Source organism: Simochromis diagramma, unplaced genomic scaffold, assembly GCF_900408965.1.
Source record: "Simochromis diagramma unplaced genomic scaffold, fSimDia1.1 OVJJ01000510.1, whole genome shotgun sequence".
Taxonomy (NCBI): Eukaryota; Metazoa; Chordata; class Actinopteri; order Cichliformes; family Cichlidae; genus Simochromis; species Simochromis diagramma.
Window position 1 is genome coordinate 4,316,866 of NW_024387326.1, and position 16,557 is coordinate 4,333,422.

The 16,557-nt window shown below is 40.6% G+C and overlaps 1 protein-coding gene across 1 annotated transcript; it reads left to right on the top strand.

The window, feature by feature from the left end:
• Window positions 1–5,175: 5,175 nt before the first annotated feature.
• On the top strand, window positions 5,176–12,754 carry LOC120717709 (protein Tob2). The gene is made up of 2 exons (XM_040005905.1): window positions 5,176–5,413; window positions 7,777–12,754. Exon 2 carries the CDS (start codon window positions 7,979–7,981, stop codon window positions 9,188–9,190), a length of 1,212 nt encoding a protein of 403 aa, XP_039861839.1. The 5' UTR covers window positions 5,176–5,413; window positions 7,777–7,978; the 3' UTR covers window positions 9,191–12,754.
• Window positions 12,755–16,557: the final 3,803 nt, after the last annotated feature.

Sequence of the window (16,557 nt, forward strand, 5' to 3'; positions counted from 1 at the left end):
TCCCCAGAAACACTTCCCTTGCGCCTTTGGAAATCTGTTTTTTCCTATTTCTGTTTTGTTTTTTTCCTATTTCCGTTGTCGTTTTTCCTATTTGTATTTGTGTTTTGTGTTCTTTTGCAGTGTTTTTCTTATTGCGGGTGTTTTCTTAAGTTGCAGTCTGTTTGGCCTCTCAGGGCCACCATAGTAGAATTGCCACCTGGAGATGAAATATTGTACTCAGTTATAGTGGTTTCATTGGACAATGATGTGGTGAATGATGGAGCTGCCAGGCTGGAGGGAAAGAGAAGACTCATAGTTGTAATGAAAGAGGTCATGCTGAAGTCACTGAGCAGCCATTATGTAAAGTTCTGTGAATTAGTAAAACTCACATTTAATTTCATAAAAACATCACAAACCTTGAATTGCCTGATTGTACATCATCATCACTGTGGAAGCTTCAAGAGGTTTCACAATAATTTAAGTGAGAAAAAAAGAGTCCAGAAAAGCATGTGCGGCAAACAAAAACAGTCTCTGGTAAGTTGAAATGTATTTTAGCTTATTGTTATAACTTAGTTATCTTGTGTTTTATATTTGGGAGGGGCATCTAAAGTAAAGGTAAGATATTTTACCTGGGCAACCTGTTTTGATCTTTTAAATGTAACTTATTCGCTTCTAATGAGGACCGAGCCCTGGAGGAAAAGACACAGACACTGTTTTCTTAATGCTGAGAGTCCAGCTAAGCTTTGCTCTGTAAATGATGCAGCAGTTAAGAGATATCAATAGTTTTACCTGAGACTTACATCACTTATGTCTGCATGCATTGAAAACCTGATCTGATTCATATAGAAACTAAAGAGAAGTAAGCCTCGTCCCTCCGTTGCACAGGCACTCCCGACGTTCTCGGGCCTGGAGCATAATTTCCTGTGACAACCTCCCCAACATGTGCAGCTTTGCTCTCAGGTCTGGAACGTAAAAAACAATTTTTTTCTGGTCATTAAACGTCACTTTGTACGTCACACGGCTCAAAACGGTTTATCCTTTCTCCCTCGTACTGAGGGGACTGAGGAGACTCGTCCAGCCTGACTGCCTTGACATCCAGGTGTCTTCCCTGCTTGCCCTGATATGAAGAAACCCGAGAAGCCTTGCAGGTCAAATCTTATCAGTCATATCTATTATGGCCACTCCTCTCTAAATCGTGGTAGTTGTTGATCTGAGATGGTTAGAGCTAAAGGCTAGAGCAACCTATTAGAGCTATTTGGGCTAATATAGATTTATACCCAGATTTATATGTTTATTGTTTTACAAGGGTTTAAAAGGGAATGTCCACAGTTTGGATTTGATTACAACTGCTTGGCAGGAGCCAAGCAAAATAAAATAAATAAAAAGAATAATAAAGAATAATCAAATCACCTCAATTCAACTTATTTAATTAACCCACTGAGGTAATTCTGACTTTGTTCTTATCTTTGGGGGGGAGAGGCTGGTGGTGAGAAGATGTGTTCCACCTCAGTGCTCTGTGTTCATGGAATTAATCAGGAAAGCAGGATTCCTTGATTGATCCCACTTCTCTCAAAGCTATAATCAGCTGAGAAAACCTTGGAAGTCTTGAGAATCTTCTTGAGAATAATGGAAGTCAAAATCCTTCTCAGAATTATAATCCAACACAGTAATGATGATGATGGTGAACAGAAGTAAAACCAAATCAAAGTCCAATCTGTAAGTCCAATCTCTCCTTCATGCCTATGGTGGAATTTCCAAAGGCGAGAAGTAAAAAATTCAGAGATCAGTGTCTAGTGTCCTGTGTGTGCTCTCATTAACACACACGCACGCGCGCGCGCACACACACACACACACACACACACACACACACACACACACACACACACACACACACACACACACACACACACACACACCCCTGATCAAAAACATAACCTAACTGTAACCCTGACACTAAAACCACATTTTGAGTCTCAAACATGTCTTCAAACTCACGGGGACCAGAATTTTGTCCCCATAAAAAACTGTTGGTCCACATAAGTATAGTAACATTCCCACTTTTGGTTCCCAGAAAGATATCTAAACATGGTACACGCACACTCACACACACATGAAAGTCAGACTCTGTACAGGCTCTCAGTGACTCCTGTTATTAGAATCACTGTTATTCTATTTTGTGAGACAGTTAAATAAAGGTGTTTGTTTTTCTGTGATAGATTCATGTTTAATTTAGTTCATTTATTTGTTGGAAAGAGTTAAAATGTTTTAGACAAGATAATAAAAAGGGCAGCACTGATTGAAAACTTGTCTAAAATATGTGATTACAAAATAAGTGTTTGTTAAAAGTTATAAGGTGTAAAGTGCTGTGAAGTTTGGTTGAGGTAGAATTTGTGATGGTCACATGACCAGAGCTTAGCTAAGAGCACAACCATTGCATTGTGGGTCAGCACTAGCATGGATACAGAGGTGCAGATGTATTGCATTTTTTTCCTGCAGGGGCGATCGTGGCTCAAAAGTTGGCTGTTCGTCTTGTCATCGGAAGGTTGCCGGTTTGAGCCCCGGACAGTCTCGGTCGTTGTGTCTTTGGGAAAGACACTTCACCTGTTGCCTACTGGTGGTGGTCAGAGGGCCCAGTGGCGCCAGTGTCCGGCATCCTCTGTCAGTGCGCCCCAGGGCAGCTGTGGTTCTGCTAGTTCAAGACTGTTTATAGACCCTAATATGAGATTTTCACTGCTATGCAATTGATACCCACTTTTATTGGTTAAACTGTAGGGATGTCTTAGATACACAATGAACTCTAAATCTCTTTATCTCTGTTGTGAACTTCACATGAAGTTTGTGTTAACAGAATCAAACTGATGCAGATCTCCTTTGAAAATACACACTCACTAGACAAAATAAAAACAGACTGCTCAAAGTAAAAGCAGAGCTCCCCCCCTATGTGCTCTTTTAACAGCTGGTAGTACAAAACACAGTGACAACGTGTGTATAAGATACCCTCACTACAAAAGCATAAGATATAAAAAATGGGGGGAAAAATTGCATTCTGGGGGTTGTTACAGTGAAATAAAAACAAAAAACAAAACACAGACATCTGAAAATGTTGAATTTTAGTAAAAACACTGCTTTGTAGCTTGATACTGTCATTACAGACAAAGTGAATATTCAAAGCCTTTGGGCATTCATTTGAAATGCATTAAGTGTCCTTATCAGCTGGAAGTATTAAAGCCATAAGATGACTTTTGAGAGCAGCTAAAAAACATTAAACAACAGCAATGTTGAGCCTGTTCCAAAATTTAAATGTACATGCGTTGAAGGCGGGAGATTTGTTGAATTATTAAACACATTTTTCTTCAATCAGAGGCTTAAATATCAGCCTAGGGTGGCTCTATTTACCATTGTTGAGTCAGTTATCTTTTTGTGCTACTTTTTTTGAAGGATTGTGAAAGTGGGGATACATGCTCCTGGCTGAGCATTACTGCTTACATCTTAGAATCTCAGTTTTAAATTAAAGAGTGAATGTGAAGTTCTAAATGAAAGAGTGTGTGAGGGTGTTAGTTGTGTTGTCCGAAAATAAGCTTATCTACAATGTGTCAGTAAAGAGTGACTTGCACTTCTGGTCCGTTGAGCAATGGTTTAAAAAATTTCACTGCAAACCATAAAAGGAACCTGGATTTAAATAGAACATAGTAGTGTCGGATGTAAGTGAAGGCAATACAAGTACAAGGTGTCTATGGAATACATCTTCAAGGTTCACACTGACCAAGCGGAGGGCTACAGGCATTTCTCTCAGTCAGCTGATTGTGTTTAGGAAAAAAAAGTAGCTAAGTACACTGTTATTGCCCCACGTTGTTAGTGAGGTAACTCTGGATGTCGGTGGGTTTTGTTAAGGTTGGTGTAAACAAAAGCAGAAAAACAGTAAAAGATGCAGACAGTAAAAATCTGGTTTATTTCATGATTACAATGAAACATTTTCACAGCTGTTTCATTGTAATCATTTTTAAGTAGCATACATGATAAATGGATACTACAACATAACACACGGCAGTGAGAAGAAAAACTCACCATCTTACCAGTTTTTATATTCTTATAAACTTAAAATAAACCCGTGATATTAGAGTTTAGTGTTTTAAGTCATCTGTTAAAAAACATGAGTTGACAGTTTTTTCTGCCAGCATCATTACTCAAGTTTAACGTACTGCTGATGCTTATACCATTGCGAAATTTGCTAAATAAATATGCTTAAGAGTCTTGTGTTGTTTGACATCCAGCTAAAAGGTTTAAAATAAATAAATAAATAAATGAATGAATAAAAATTTATATATATATATATATATATATATATGTGTGTGTGTGTGTGTGTGTGTGTGTGTGTGTGTGTGTGTGTGTGTGTGTGTATGTAAATTCAATACATTTAAATGTAAAATAATTTTAAAGAAATGTTTGAACTAATAATATTGATTTGTTTATTTGTTTTTTGTTTGTTTGTTCATTTTTTAATTTTTGCTCTTTTCAGTTTTGTTTTCGGTTTATGGGGTTTTTTTTGTAATTTATATGAAAAAATATTACATATACATAACTGTATAATTGTTTAAATGAAATTTAAAAGAGAAAGAGAAAGAGAAAAACAACAAACGCGCAATATTTTTACTGCTATCTTAACCACGTAATTCTGCAACATGAACACCATTTCCCACAAGCCCTTGATGAAAGTCTGGTGCTTTAGCGGCTGTAGTCCAATAAGGTGAGGGTCCTCCCCTATCTCCGCCAATTAGGACTCTGTTGCTGTCACTGCTTATATTTTTAGTAAATTGTTCAGCACCATATGAAACTACAAATATCCCTCCGCCATAGAAACTAGATCGCGCTGGGTCATTTATAATGTTCTAATAGCTGGAAAAGCGCACTCCCCGACTATACAGTGGGGTGTTTGGCTTTTTGGCTATTCGAGAAAACTGATTAATCAACACCATGCTATTTGAGCAGAAATTAAGGAGTCACTTTTATTTTTATCAGCTTAAATCTGGATAAACTAAACCTATGAAATACAGATAATAATATAGTGGCGACAGGAGCACATTATGCTTCGACAGGAGCGTCAGAACCGCTATGTTGAAAAGATAATAATAGGAAGAAAGTAGTCCCTGTCGTCACGGGGGTGTGGGCGAGTCACACTGTATAAATACGCTGGGTTGTCAAACAGCAAAGTTTACTGGACCCTCCATGCAAACTGTCAGCTGAAGACAAAGTGGGGAAACCTTGGAGAGGCTTTCAATTATTTGGGCAGCTGTGGGGGAGAAAAAAATATATATTTATGATGGTGAAAAAAATGTAAACTATTTCGCATCTGAACCAGTGAGTCGACACATGAAATCGGAGTCCTCGTAAGGGAATTTAAAAAAACAAAGACAAGCTAGTACATCAGTGAAGCTAGGTGAGTAATTAACCGTCAGCCGGTGCGCGGAATTGGTTGCTTTTATGTTCAATAAAAAAGGACTAGATGTTACAGTCCCTGATAATGCAAGGACTGTAAAAAATGTAAACAAATATATAAACAAATATAAATTTGTTGACAGCGGGATGTTGCTGTTATTGTTCTTCTAGAAGCTTTAGCTGTCCGTTAGAGAAGGTGCACAGGGTTGAGCCCCTGGAAAGACACAGCTTTTGTTTTGCCCGAGCCCGTTATAGATTAGCTAAAGCGAGCCTCCCGGAGTGTGTTCAGCTCACGTTTATTTTCCTTCTGCTGTGCTTGCGGGGGTGTTTATGCCGAGAGAGAGAGAGGGGGGGCTGCCGCCTTCGTTCCTCAGATACTTGGTCGATAGGCTGCTCACCACTTAATTAGCTTTATAATTTAATTTACAGCGACAATTTGCCAGGGAAGGCTTCTCCACTTGCACATCAGCTAAACCAATGTCCTCTCTGGTCCACTGCCTTTTGACTCGCAAATGTCACTAATCCTTTCTCCAGGTAGACCTTAATGCTTTCTTGCAAACATTGAAGACATTTGTCCATGTTTGTCTCTCTTTTTTTTTTTTAAAGGAGGCACATGTGCACAAAATTCCAAACGTAAGGAAAATTAAAGTAGCAGACAGTTTAATTTCTCTTGGTAAGTGAGGGACACTGGTACAAATTCCTGCAACATTCATATCCTTATTCTAGGCAATCATGCAGGCCTCCCTCTGCTGCCCTTATACACGGTTTTTTGTTTTTGTTATTTTCATAGCAAATTGTGTAGCTGTGCCGCTTGTCTGGTATATAGTGGATGTTTAGCAGTACTGTGTCAGCGCTGTGCTAATGCCTGCATGTAAACAAAAAATACCACCCCAGATTCTGCTGATGACCTGACGAGAAGGAAAACCAGACTAGAATAAAGTCTGCCAGTGAAAATGCAAATGTTTCAGTTATGCAAGGTGGTGGGGTGGTGTGGTGGAAAGATTGGAGTCTTGTTTGTATTCCTCAGATTTCACTCTGAAAGCCACACATCTGCGGACAACAGCTGAGCTGTTTCTCTAATGTCATTGTTTGACATTGGATCTTGTGTATCTTGCTGCTTGCTTCCCTTTTTTTTTTTTTTTTTTTTTTTTTTTTTAAATGAGAGGTAGGAAATGCAGTAGGTGGCTTAGAGGTTTGTGCACTCAAGGTTTTTGGAGACACTGATGATGGCTGTTTCAGGTAAAAGACCGGTGCAGTCCTTTCTTTGTCAGTGTAACTCGTTATTAAGGTGAGGAATTTGCACCTCAGATGATGCAGGGCCCCTACTTATAGCCTCATCCTAACAGCCCCGATCTTATCCTTCAATGTCACCCTTTTTTATGCAAGGGGAAAAATGCAAGACCTGTGGTTTTGTGTCACCCCTGCAGCCCTGTGCGCAGGCTGTGCAGCTTTATCTGTAGCAACATTAGAATTGCCTTTTAATCTGAGGCATTTTTCTAATCTTAGCTTCCGAATCCCCATCTGGCAGGGAAGTGAATGTGAGTGAATTGTTTGTGTGCATGTAGGAAGGAGGAGGGGAGGAGAGGTGAAGGGAGGGAGATGGGGTGGTGTTGAACACATTCAGTGCATTCTGGGAAACTGTGTTCTGTGGAGTCGGCTAACTGTCCTTCCATTTTACACATCTTCTCCGGTACATCCTTTTGTATTATGATATGCATATAATGTTGCTCTCAGTGGGAATGTGCATGGTGACGAGTGGACTCTTCTACGATTGTGTGTTAAAGCAAGAAGCACTTCATGCAATTGCATCCAGATTATGCAGGATTTACGAAGCGCACAGCATCTGTTACATCCACCCTGAGGCTGATAAACAGGAAATATAAAAGGGTACATTTTAGGATTGCTGCTTCTGAGTGAGAATCGTGCAGGAGTTATACTTCATATCACTACTGTAATTAAAAAAAACAAAACAAAAAAAACACCAGTAGGCATTTGAATCCATATCCCGATGCTTGCACTGGTTGGCAGGTGCATGTATTATGCATTTTTCAGTGTTGTTGGAAGCTTATAACTCCATTAGGATTTTGGCATTTTTTTCTTTTTTTTGTATCTAAAGTAGTGGCAGGAATTTCTTCTCTTGTGATGCACTTTGTGTGGGTAATTGTCTTGTATGTAAGACTTCAGTTTGTTTTGTTTTTTTAAAGCTCACTATAAAATTATACTCTGATTACAATCCCCCTGTAGCCCCATCTTTCTGTGTTCCAAAAATACCACATTAACTGTCTGTTGTAAGAGATCAGCAGAAAAAACAAATTCCTCATTTTCACACAAAGTTAAATTGCTCTTCTCTTCTTGTCTTCATAGTTGAGGACCTGCCAACACAAAACAGCCTGTAACCTGCAGCCTCTGCCTTCAAGGTGCCTTTACCATGGTGACACTAAAAGAATCAAACACTGCACAATAAGCCAGAGGGGGACAAAAAGATTTGTTGCCACTGCATTGCCTCACTTTCATCTCATCCCCTTTGAACACTTTGTTCCCACACTGGCACTAACCCGGTGCAGACATGCATCTGGAAGTGAAGGTCGCACTCAACTTCATCGTGTCCTACCTGTACAACAAGCTGCCTCGTCGACGAGCCGACCTGTTTGGCGAGGAGCTGGAGAAGATACTAGTTTCTCGTTTTGAGGGTCACTGGTACCCCGAGGCCCCGCTCAGGGGCTCTGCTTTCCGCTGCATTCACCTGGGTGCACCAAGGGACCCTGTGGTGGAGTTGGCTGCCAAAAGAAGTGGGCTGGACACGGAGGAGGTGCGGGCAAATGTTCCTGCAGAGTTGAGCGTGTGGATTGACCCTTATGAGGTGTCCTACCAGATTGGAGAGAAGGGTGCAGTGAAAGTGCTCTATCTGGAGTCCCCCCCTGGCCTCGGTTGTGACAGCGAGCCGGCCGAAGGGGTCATCAGAGAGGCTAAATTAGATGCAGAGACGGAGGATGCCAAGAGCTTGGGCTTTAATCCAGATGCTCAAGTGTTTGTACCAGTTGGAAGTCAGGCATCTCCTTCCTTGATGCCATCCCTCTCCAGTTCTCCCACACCCCTATCTGCCCAGTCCTGCCCTGGAATCTTCAGCTACCCCAGCTCCAGCACACCCACCGATCCCAGCATCCATTCCTCCAACACATCTACTCCTTCTCCTCCGAGCGGCGGTCTGCCCTACCTCTCCACTCAGCAGCCACCTGCTGCTCTTCCTGCTGCCCGTCCACAGCCAATCACCTTCACCACTGCCAGCTTCGCCGCCACCAAATTCGGCTCCACCAAAATGAAGAAGTGCAGTGGGGCCGGGTCAGGGTCTGCAGGCTCTGGTGTCATCGTACCACCATCCCAGAGGATACTCTCCCGCTCTCCTACCACCATCTCAGCACCAGAGCTGCTTAAGCACAAGCCCCTCTCTCTCTCCTTGCACTCCCTCGGGGGTCCCATCCACAGCCAGCTCTCCCCCAACGCCAAAGAGTTTGTCTACCCAGGATCTCCAGGCCCTCTTTACTTTGATGCAGACACCCAGCCCATGCAGCCTCTTACCAGCCCTTTCCAGCCCTCGCACACTATCAACACCCACCCACCATTTGATCCGTTCTCCAGCCCTCCTGCCCAGAGCGTGGGCATCATTGGCAGCAGTGGAGGGATCTCTTACATGGAGAAGCCACCATTTGTTGAGGGTTTAGGAAGCTACAACCTGCAATATCCCAGCCAGTCTTTCCAGCCTGTCGTGCTGGCCAACTAAGCCTTCATTTGTAATAAGAATTGTCGCAGGAGCAGTTGGGTGTACGGCAATGACCCTCCTGATATTTTCAGTTTTTCTAACAAATTGTTCTAATACTAATGCGTGTTAAGAATTAGTTTTACTACAAAGATTTACAATGTCCACTAAATATTTAGTGTGATTTGTTTGGTATCTCTATAACCCGCCCCAAACCCCACCCTGCTCCTACTTCCTGTGTCCATTGCTGTTACTTGTTATCTGTTATTTGTGTTGGCTTGGAATGGGTGCTCTTTTTTTTTTTCTTTTTTTTTTTCTGTCCACCTTTTTGCCGTCTCCAATTTCATGTTTATGATTTTGCAATGAATGCTAATGTGAGTTTTTTTCCTTTTTTTTTTTCTTCTTGTTTTTTGGGACTTGTAGTCTAGTGGACTCTAGTATAGCTCCATTTTGCACTGCACTGTCATGCTGTGAAAAAGGACTTTGCCAAATCCTGCAGGGAACGACGGCTGTGGAAAACTCAGCACTTTGCTCTGCAATCTGCTCTGCCCTACTTGCCACAAATACGGGGTGGGGTTGGTGGAGGGGCTCTGTTCTCTGTGCGTATAGTTCGCTTCTGTTTGGTCGTGGTTCAGAGTGATTGAGAGACTCGTTGCTTGCACAGTGAAGCCCTGTTACCTTTGAAACAACCTGACGCACGGGCATATTTCAAGTCTTGTTGGTGGACGCATGTTGAAAGCAGGTTATCATCAGCTGGAATGGGCACGTGACCGGGGTTTCAATGAAGCAAGGGCAGCTAAGGGGAGAATCGAGGCGCTAAGAGTAAAGTAGTTGAATGTATTGTACCTGTCAAGGGAAATTGCAGCTGTGAAGGTCGGCAAAATGGATTTGGGGGTGGGGGTGGGGGGGTACCTTTTTTATGAATGTGAAAACAAATGAATCTTTTGAATTTTAAGGCGATAACCATGTGCTGATTAGGCCAGTTGTGAACATAAAGATGCAAATTATGGTTTCACACATATTTAAACATACACCAGTCAGCAGCATATGAAGGTGAACAGGCGGGAAGGATGAGAGGTGGGGGGGGGGGGGGGGGGAATGCAGCAGTAGCTCAGCATTAGGGATTGTGATAAATGGCTTAGCATGACTTTGACTATGAAGGAGAGGCTTTCCTCTGCATGGACAGGAGGGAGGGAGGGAGACGGGAAGAGAGAGAAGCAGCTAGAGGGTTCTGTTGCCCCCTGTGCCATTCAGGGTGTACTGGCTTAGAAAGCAACACTTTAACACCCAGAGCACGTTTCTGATGGGCTTAAATGGTATTGAAGCCAAAGGCTCACTATTCTCTCAGTCCTCTTAAAATTCTCCAGCGATCTCTGCTCCTCCGGCTGTTGCAAAGGAAAAACCAGAATCGTACAGTTCAGGTTGCTCTCTTTATTTTCTTTCTTTCTTTTTTTATTCATTTCCCAGCTGCAGTGATGCGAACAGAGATGCAATGAGGAGTGTTCTTCTGTGGCATCTGTCGCGTCATTGGATAGCTTGTCAGAGATCTGATGTTTGTATTGGTGCAGTTTAACAGCGGGGCCTGATGTCATTGTTGGTTCGTCCCTGAAAGAGAAGGGTAACCTCCACATGTCCACGTCCAGCGGTCCAGCACTTTATTACCAGGCTCCCGATGCCGAACCGTTCCTTTGCCCTCCGTTTGGCTGTTGCACATTTTATTCAGATGTCATGAAATGCTTTGGAAACTCCAATGAGCTACATTTGCATCACAAACGGGAAAGAGATGCAGTCAGTCTCACTCTTGGTTGGCTGGTTGTTTAGTTTTGTTTTTGTTATTTTGTTAATGTTTTTCAGACTATAGATATTTTTGTACTAGAGGGACCCTTGTCTTGTCCTCAAATTGGTTTTGCAATGTGGCATTACTGTCATATGCAGCAAGCTTTAGTTCTTTTTGTTTCAGAGGGAATGAGTGGGTGAAGTGTACACCTCTGTAAATGTTACAGTTGTGAAGGGAAAAGGCTTTTTCTTTTTGATCTTGAATCTATTTCCACCCTTTTTTTTAATTTTATTTAGTTTTTGAAAATGATCACTTAAACATTTGTATAAGACATGCAGAGTCCAGGAATATGTGTATAAAAAGTTCTTATGTTGAGATTCTTTGTTTAGTTTCTTACATGCTGAAGTTATTTTTTCAGAAAAATAACATGAATATATGCAAATTGAGACGTAAATAAAGATGTACAGAATAAAGTATTGAATGTTTATTGTACCTTGTACACCATATGTCTAATAAGACGGGTAAATGTAATCATTCTTCAGTTTGCAGTTGGAGTTAGAAATGTTTACAGTGGGTTTGTGTAGGAAAAGATGGCTGATCACCTCTTTCTGTGCTCCGAGGGCAGTCTGACAGCACTCCTCCCCATAGGCATTACATTTAAACCAAAAAAATGTATTTTATTTCTTTTTTTTTTTTTTTAATTTAAAAAAAATTAGTCCTATTTTCACGTAGCACACACTCTGTATATTATAAACTCCCCAACACTCTTAATTTCTCTGCATTTCAATTCCCAGATCTGCTAATATTAAAAAGAACAAAATGTTCCTTCTCTTTATCGTTTTTTTTTTTTTTTTTTTTTTTTTTTTTTTTTGTCTTTACTGAGCCACCCTTGCTCCATCAGCCGGATCCTTATGGTACTGATACTATAGCCATAATCCCAGACTGTCTTTACTTACACACCCTTCTCCAATTCAATGAAATGCCATAAGTTTTTAAACAACCCTGAAGGATTCAAGGGGTTTCTACCTCTCTCCAATATCTCTCTTCAATAAGAAGGCAACCGGTTTGGGAAAAGACGAAGGAAATGAATGTTGCTCTGAACTGTTGTCAACCCTGGTTTAGATGGCGTTAGGTTTATTTAATGGTGAAAACATTTGGAGGGATTCTTTGATTCATGCATGACCAGAAACATTTCTCTGTACCCCTCACATCCTGATTAAAACCAAAATTGAAACAAAAAATAAGCATAGAGGCGATGGTGGTATTAAATTTCCTAATAACAGCTGGAGAGTCAGCTCTTAGATATTTGAAAGAAGTAAATAAAGGGGGGAAGCACCATAAACCTGAATGCGGGCTGTTCTAAAATCAGGGTTGAGCAGGAATGACGATGGAGACAAGAATTTTGTATTCTGATGTCGTTTTGCTTATATTGATGTTTGCGTTTTACTTTGCACTTTGGGATATTTCATTGTCATAAAATAAATTTATTTTCTATGTAAAAAAAGAAAAACGTGAATAAACATTAACATTTAAGAGTAAAATGGATCTAATAAAATGTTCAGATGATGTACAAATAGTGTTTTCTTTCCTGCCTGTATTTTATTATTATTCTTCCTATTTTGTATCTGATCTGTACACCCTGTAGATGTATAATGAATATTTCACTACTGAGATGCAATGACCTGTTTTCTGTGCTGCCCCCTCGGGAGTGGGGAGTTACTACTGCAGTTTCTTATTGTATGAGATTCTTTTTTAAGTTTGTAATAAAAACAGATTGGCAAAAAATTATAAGCATGGAAAAATTAAGCTGATTTTGTCGTCCTCATTTGTGCGTGACAGTGCGGGGGTGAGTCCTCCTCCTTTGTGGTCTCTGTGTGGGTTCAGACCCCTGGTTCGTGCGTGAGAGTCCTGGAGCAGCTCATTGCTCTGATTGCGGTAAACAGATTCGAGTGACGTTTGATCAATAATTCAAAGCAAGGATGGAATTCTCAAATGGTGAGCAGCCAGCTTGCTCACCAGCCCACCTCAGCTGGACCCATCCCAGCAGATATTACTTTGCATTTCATCACCTAGCACTCCGTCTGCCTGTCCTGCCCCGTGCTGGTGTCTGTGTACAGCCAGCTGGAAGGTTGGCTTGCTCATGTCGCGGTGTGACAACATGCATAGCTCTGCATCCTCAGCACCGCATCCCTCATTCTCTTTTCATCATCTAGCTATCTTCCCTCCCCCACTCTCCATCTTTACCACTACCTGATCCTTTCCACTGCTTGTCCCCACCTCCTGCTTCCTCGCCGTCTTTGCTCCATCTTACACACACACACACACACACACACACACACACAACCATCCCTCTGGTCTTTAGAGGCTGCTTATGTGTTACGCAATTCTGCTCCCCTGTCTGTCGATGTGATCATTACGCAACATCTCCTACTCTGCTGGAATACTGATGAGCAGCAGGAGAGAGGTAATGGAGGGACAATAAAAAGGGGGGGAAAAGATGTGCACTCAGGGGGATTGTGTTTGTGTGTGCGCGCGCAAGTGCATCAAGGATGAGGACAATGCCTTCATTTATCCACCAGCTCCTTGTGTTACCCGACATTTGTCACACAGCCGCCGCAGCTGGTCAGCAAATCAGGCAAGGTCAAAAAGACAAGCCCACGTGTCGGTAAAACTCCAAATTTATTTCATATGCATAATACAAGATACAATTAGGACACGATACTGCAGTTGCATGTATCCAATACATGATAGGGACAATACAAAAACGAGAAAAAAACCCACATTTATATAAAAATCAGAACAGAAAGCCAAAAACACCACAAGTCTTTAAAAATGTTTCCAGAAAGAGATTTAAAATGGTTTTCCGGGAGCTACTTCAAATAAGTAAACAAGGGCACGGTGTTGTCAATGCGAAGCATCTCAAACCAGTGTCAAGAGTTTCAAGCAATAACCTTAAAACTGAGGTTTAGACTGGAGATCTAGTCGTGCTGCTCTGAGCACACCTACAAACACCTGTGCGCGCACACACTTGTGCCAGATGTTCTCTGTCAATTATTTGTGCATTTCCAGGATTCTAGTTTTCCTTAAATGTTACCCAAAAGTGGCACAAAGGGTTTCACAAGTGCAGGAGCCATCTTTTGTCAGTAGGTGGCAGAAGACACACCTACATCCAAAAGTCATAACTGCAGGTCTGCATGCAGAGAATTGGGGAAAAACTCCAACCTCTTTAAAAGGAAAAATGATTTCATAAGGAGCTTCACATCAAACAGAAACTGCTACATACTTTATGCATCACTATACAAAATATGATCTTTATTTTATTGGCTTCTAAAAACCTCTCGTGGCCAGTACCAGTTTTTTTTTTTTTTAAATGTCCAAGTTTGCATTCATCAGCTAGACTGATGTCTAAAGCTCAGTGCAGTCGATGTGACAGAAAAAAAACCCCAAGAACCAGCTGTTACAATACACTATCAGGAAACTCAAATGATCATATTAGCAATCAAGAAGAAAAAAAAAAAACAACAAAAAAAAAGCACCAGCTGATTCCTGTGTATCCAGATATAGATCAATCTATAGCAAATTAAAAAAAAAAAAAGATAATAATCCACAGTGATTAAAAGATGCTGCTTTCAGCTGTTTTCACCACAAGGTCAAGCACTGGCTGCACAAGGAAAGGCGGTGCTGTCATAAACAAAAGGACATCGCAGCAAAGATGCTCTGCTTTTTTTTTTTTTTTTTTTTTTTTTTTTTTTTAACTGTTCTGCACAATACACCATCAGCCCACGTCATCCCCCCAAAAACCAAAGAGCTCTAGTTTTCGGTAATGGTTCACAGACATAAGTACACTTGGTATAAAACTTGTTTTTTAAAAAAAAACAAACAAACAAGGAACAGAGAGAGACAGACAGGTTCACTGGGTTTCATGCATTAAGATCCCGGACTACAGAGAATTGAGAACTGGAAGCACGAATGATTTTGGGGCATTTCTATTTAGTACATCATAGTAAGTATACATACAACATCACTACTGAAATCAAACTAGCATTACATAACAGAGTATTATTGCCACATTTATTTTCTTTCCAGGATTATGAGCACAAGCTGGCTGATAAAAATCAAAAAGAAAATTATAAGTTTGAGATACAGAGTCCCATAACAGTCTGCAACATATTTACTAATTAAGATTCACACTCAGAAGCTTTGGCGGAAAGAACTCAGTTTATAAAGTTGGATTTAAGGTTTTGCCAAATGGAACTAAGCTGCTTTGTACGTGTTCTTTGCTTCAACCAACACTTTGTAGCCATGCTCCATGTTTTACCTTTCACAGTAGCAAGTGTTGGACGAGGTAAAGGAAAGTGCACCCTGTCCTTTGTGTGTTCACAACACAATACCCCCACCCCACAAAAAATAAAGCCCACATTACTATATAAACCTGTTTTTAAAACAAACATCCAAAAGCACAGTTTACCCTTTGAATTCCCTGCTTTGTCATTGGTTTCATTATATAGGTATTATTATTATCCTAAGGAGAAATAAAATTATCTGACACATTGTTTGTACATCACAATCAACAAATGCATCATTACCCAAGAATAAATACAGCACTCATTCAACTATTTGGCAAATATAAGGAATATTGTAGGGTTAATAAAGACACAGAGTCCCCGTCTTAGCAAAATAAAGACCAGGAGACATATTTACAAGGTTCAGAAACAGCCGACTTTGAGCCTGCTTAAGATAAAAAACAAAAAGCAACCAATCAATCCAGTCCTCTCGACACCATTAGACAGGCAGTGACTCTAGCACACTAACTGCAGTGTGCAGTAAATAAACATCCCAACAGCACTGTGAAAAACCCTTAAACCCACCCCTCATTTCTTTATATTTTGCTTTCAAGGAGCCACATTTTGTTATTGTTTAAAGTAGTCTTGAGCAATAGTTCTCCAGGATTTCTAAAAAGCTCTTTCAAAGTTGATTTTCTATTTTGTTTTTTTACACTGGCTGCTTTTTCACTATTCCAAAGAAAGATTTTAAATTGTATTTTTGTTACTAGCAGTTGTCACAAAACACATACTTGTTTTAATTTTTTGTTCAATCTACGCAAAAGATCAAAAGTAACAGTTTGATGGGCATTAAACAGTTTTCAGATCTTTTTACTATTGATGAAATTATGAAGGCAGAAAAGTACTGTTAGTATTGTATGATGGCTCAAAATCTATGTGGAAAGTGTCGTAATTGGAAACAGCTTTATTTTTCAGAATGGCAATCATCTCAAACAACGCAGTGAAAGCATACCTGAATAGAAAAACATCAGTCATGGATTGGCCTCCCCAGAGCTCAGACCTCAGCATTATTGAAGCAGTGTAGGATCATGTTGACAGAGAACATAACAGAAAGGCAGAAACATCCAAAGAAGAGCTTAAAATGTCCTGGAGAACTATTCCTGAAGACGACTTAAAGAAATGAGAAGAAAGCTGCCTAAGAGAGATCAGGCTGTGTTGAAGAATAAGGTGATCCTTCCAAATATCAACTTTCAAGCTGGTTAGAATAATACAAACTCTGTGTTTGTCTTAGACACTGTATTTCCATGTATGTCAATAAAATCCTGCATCTA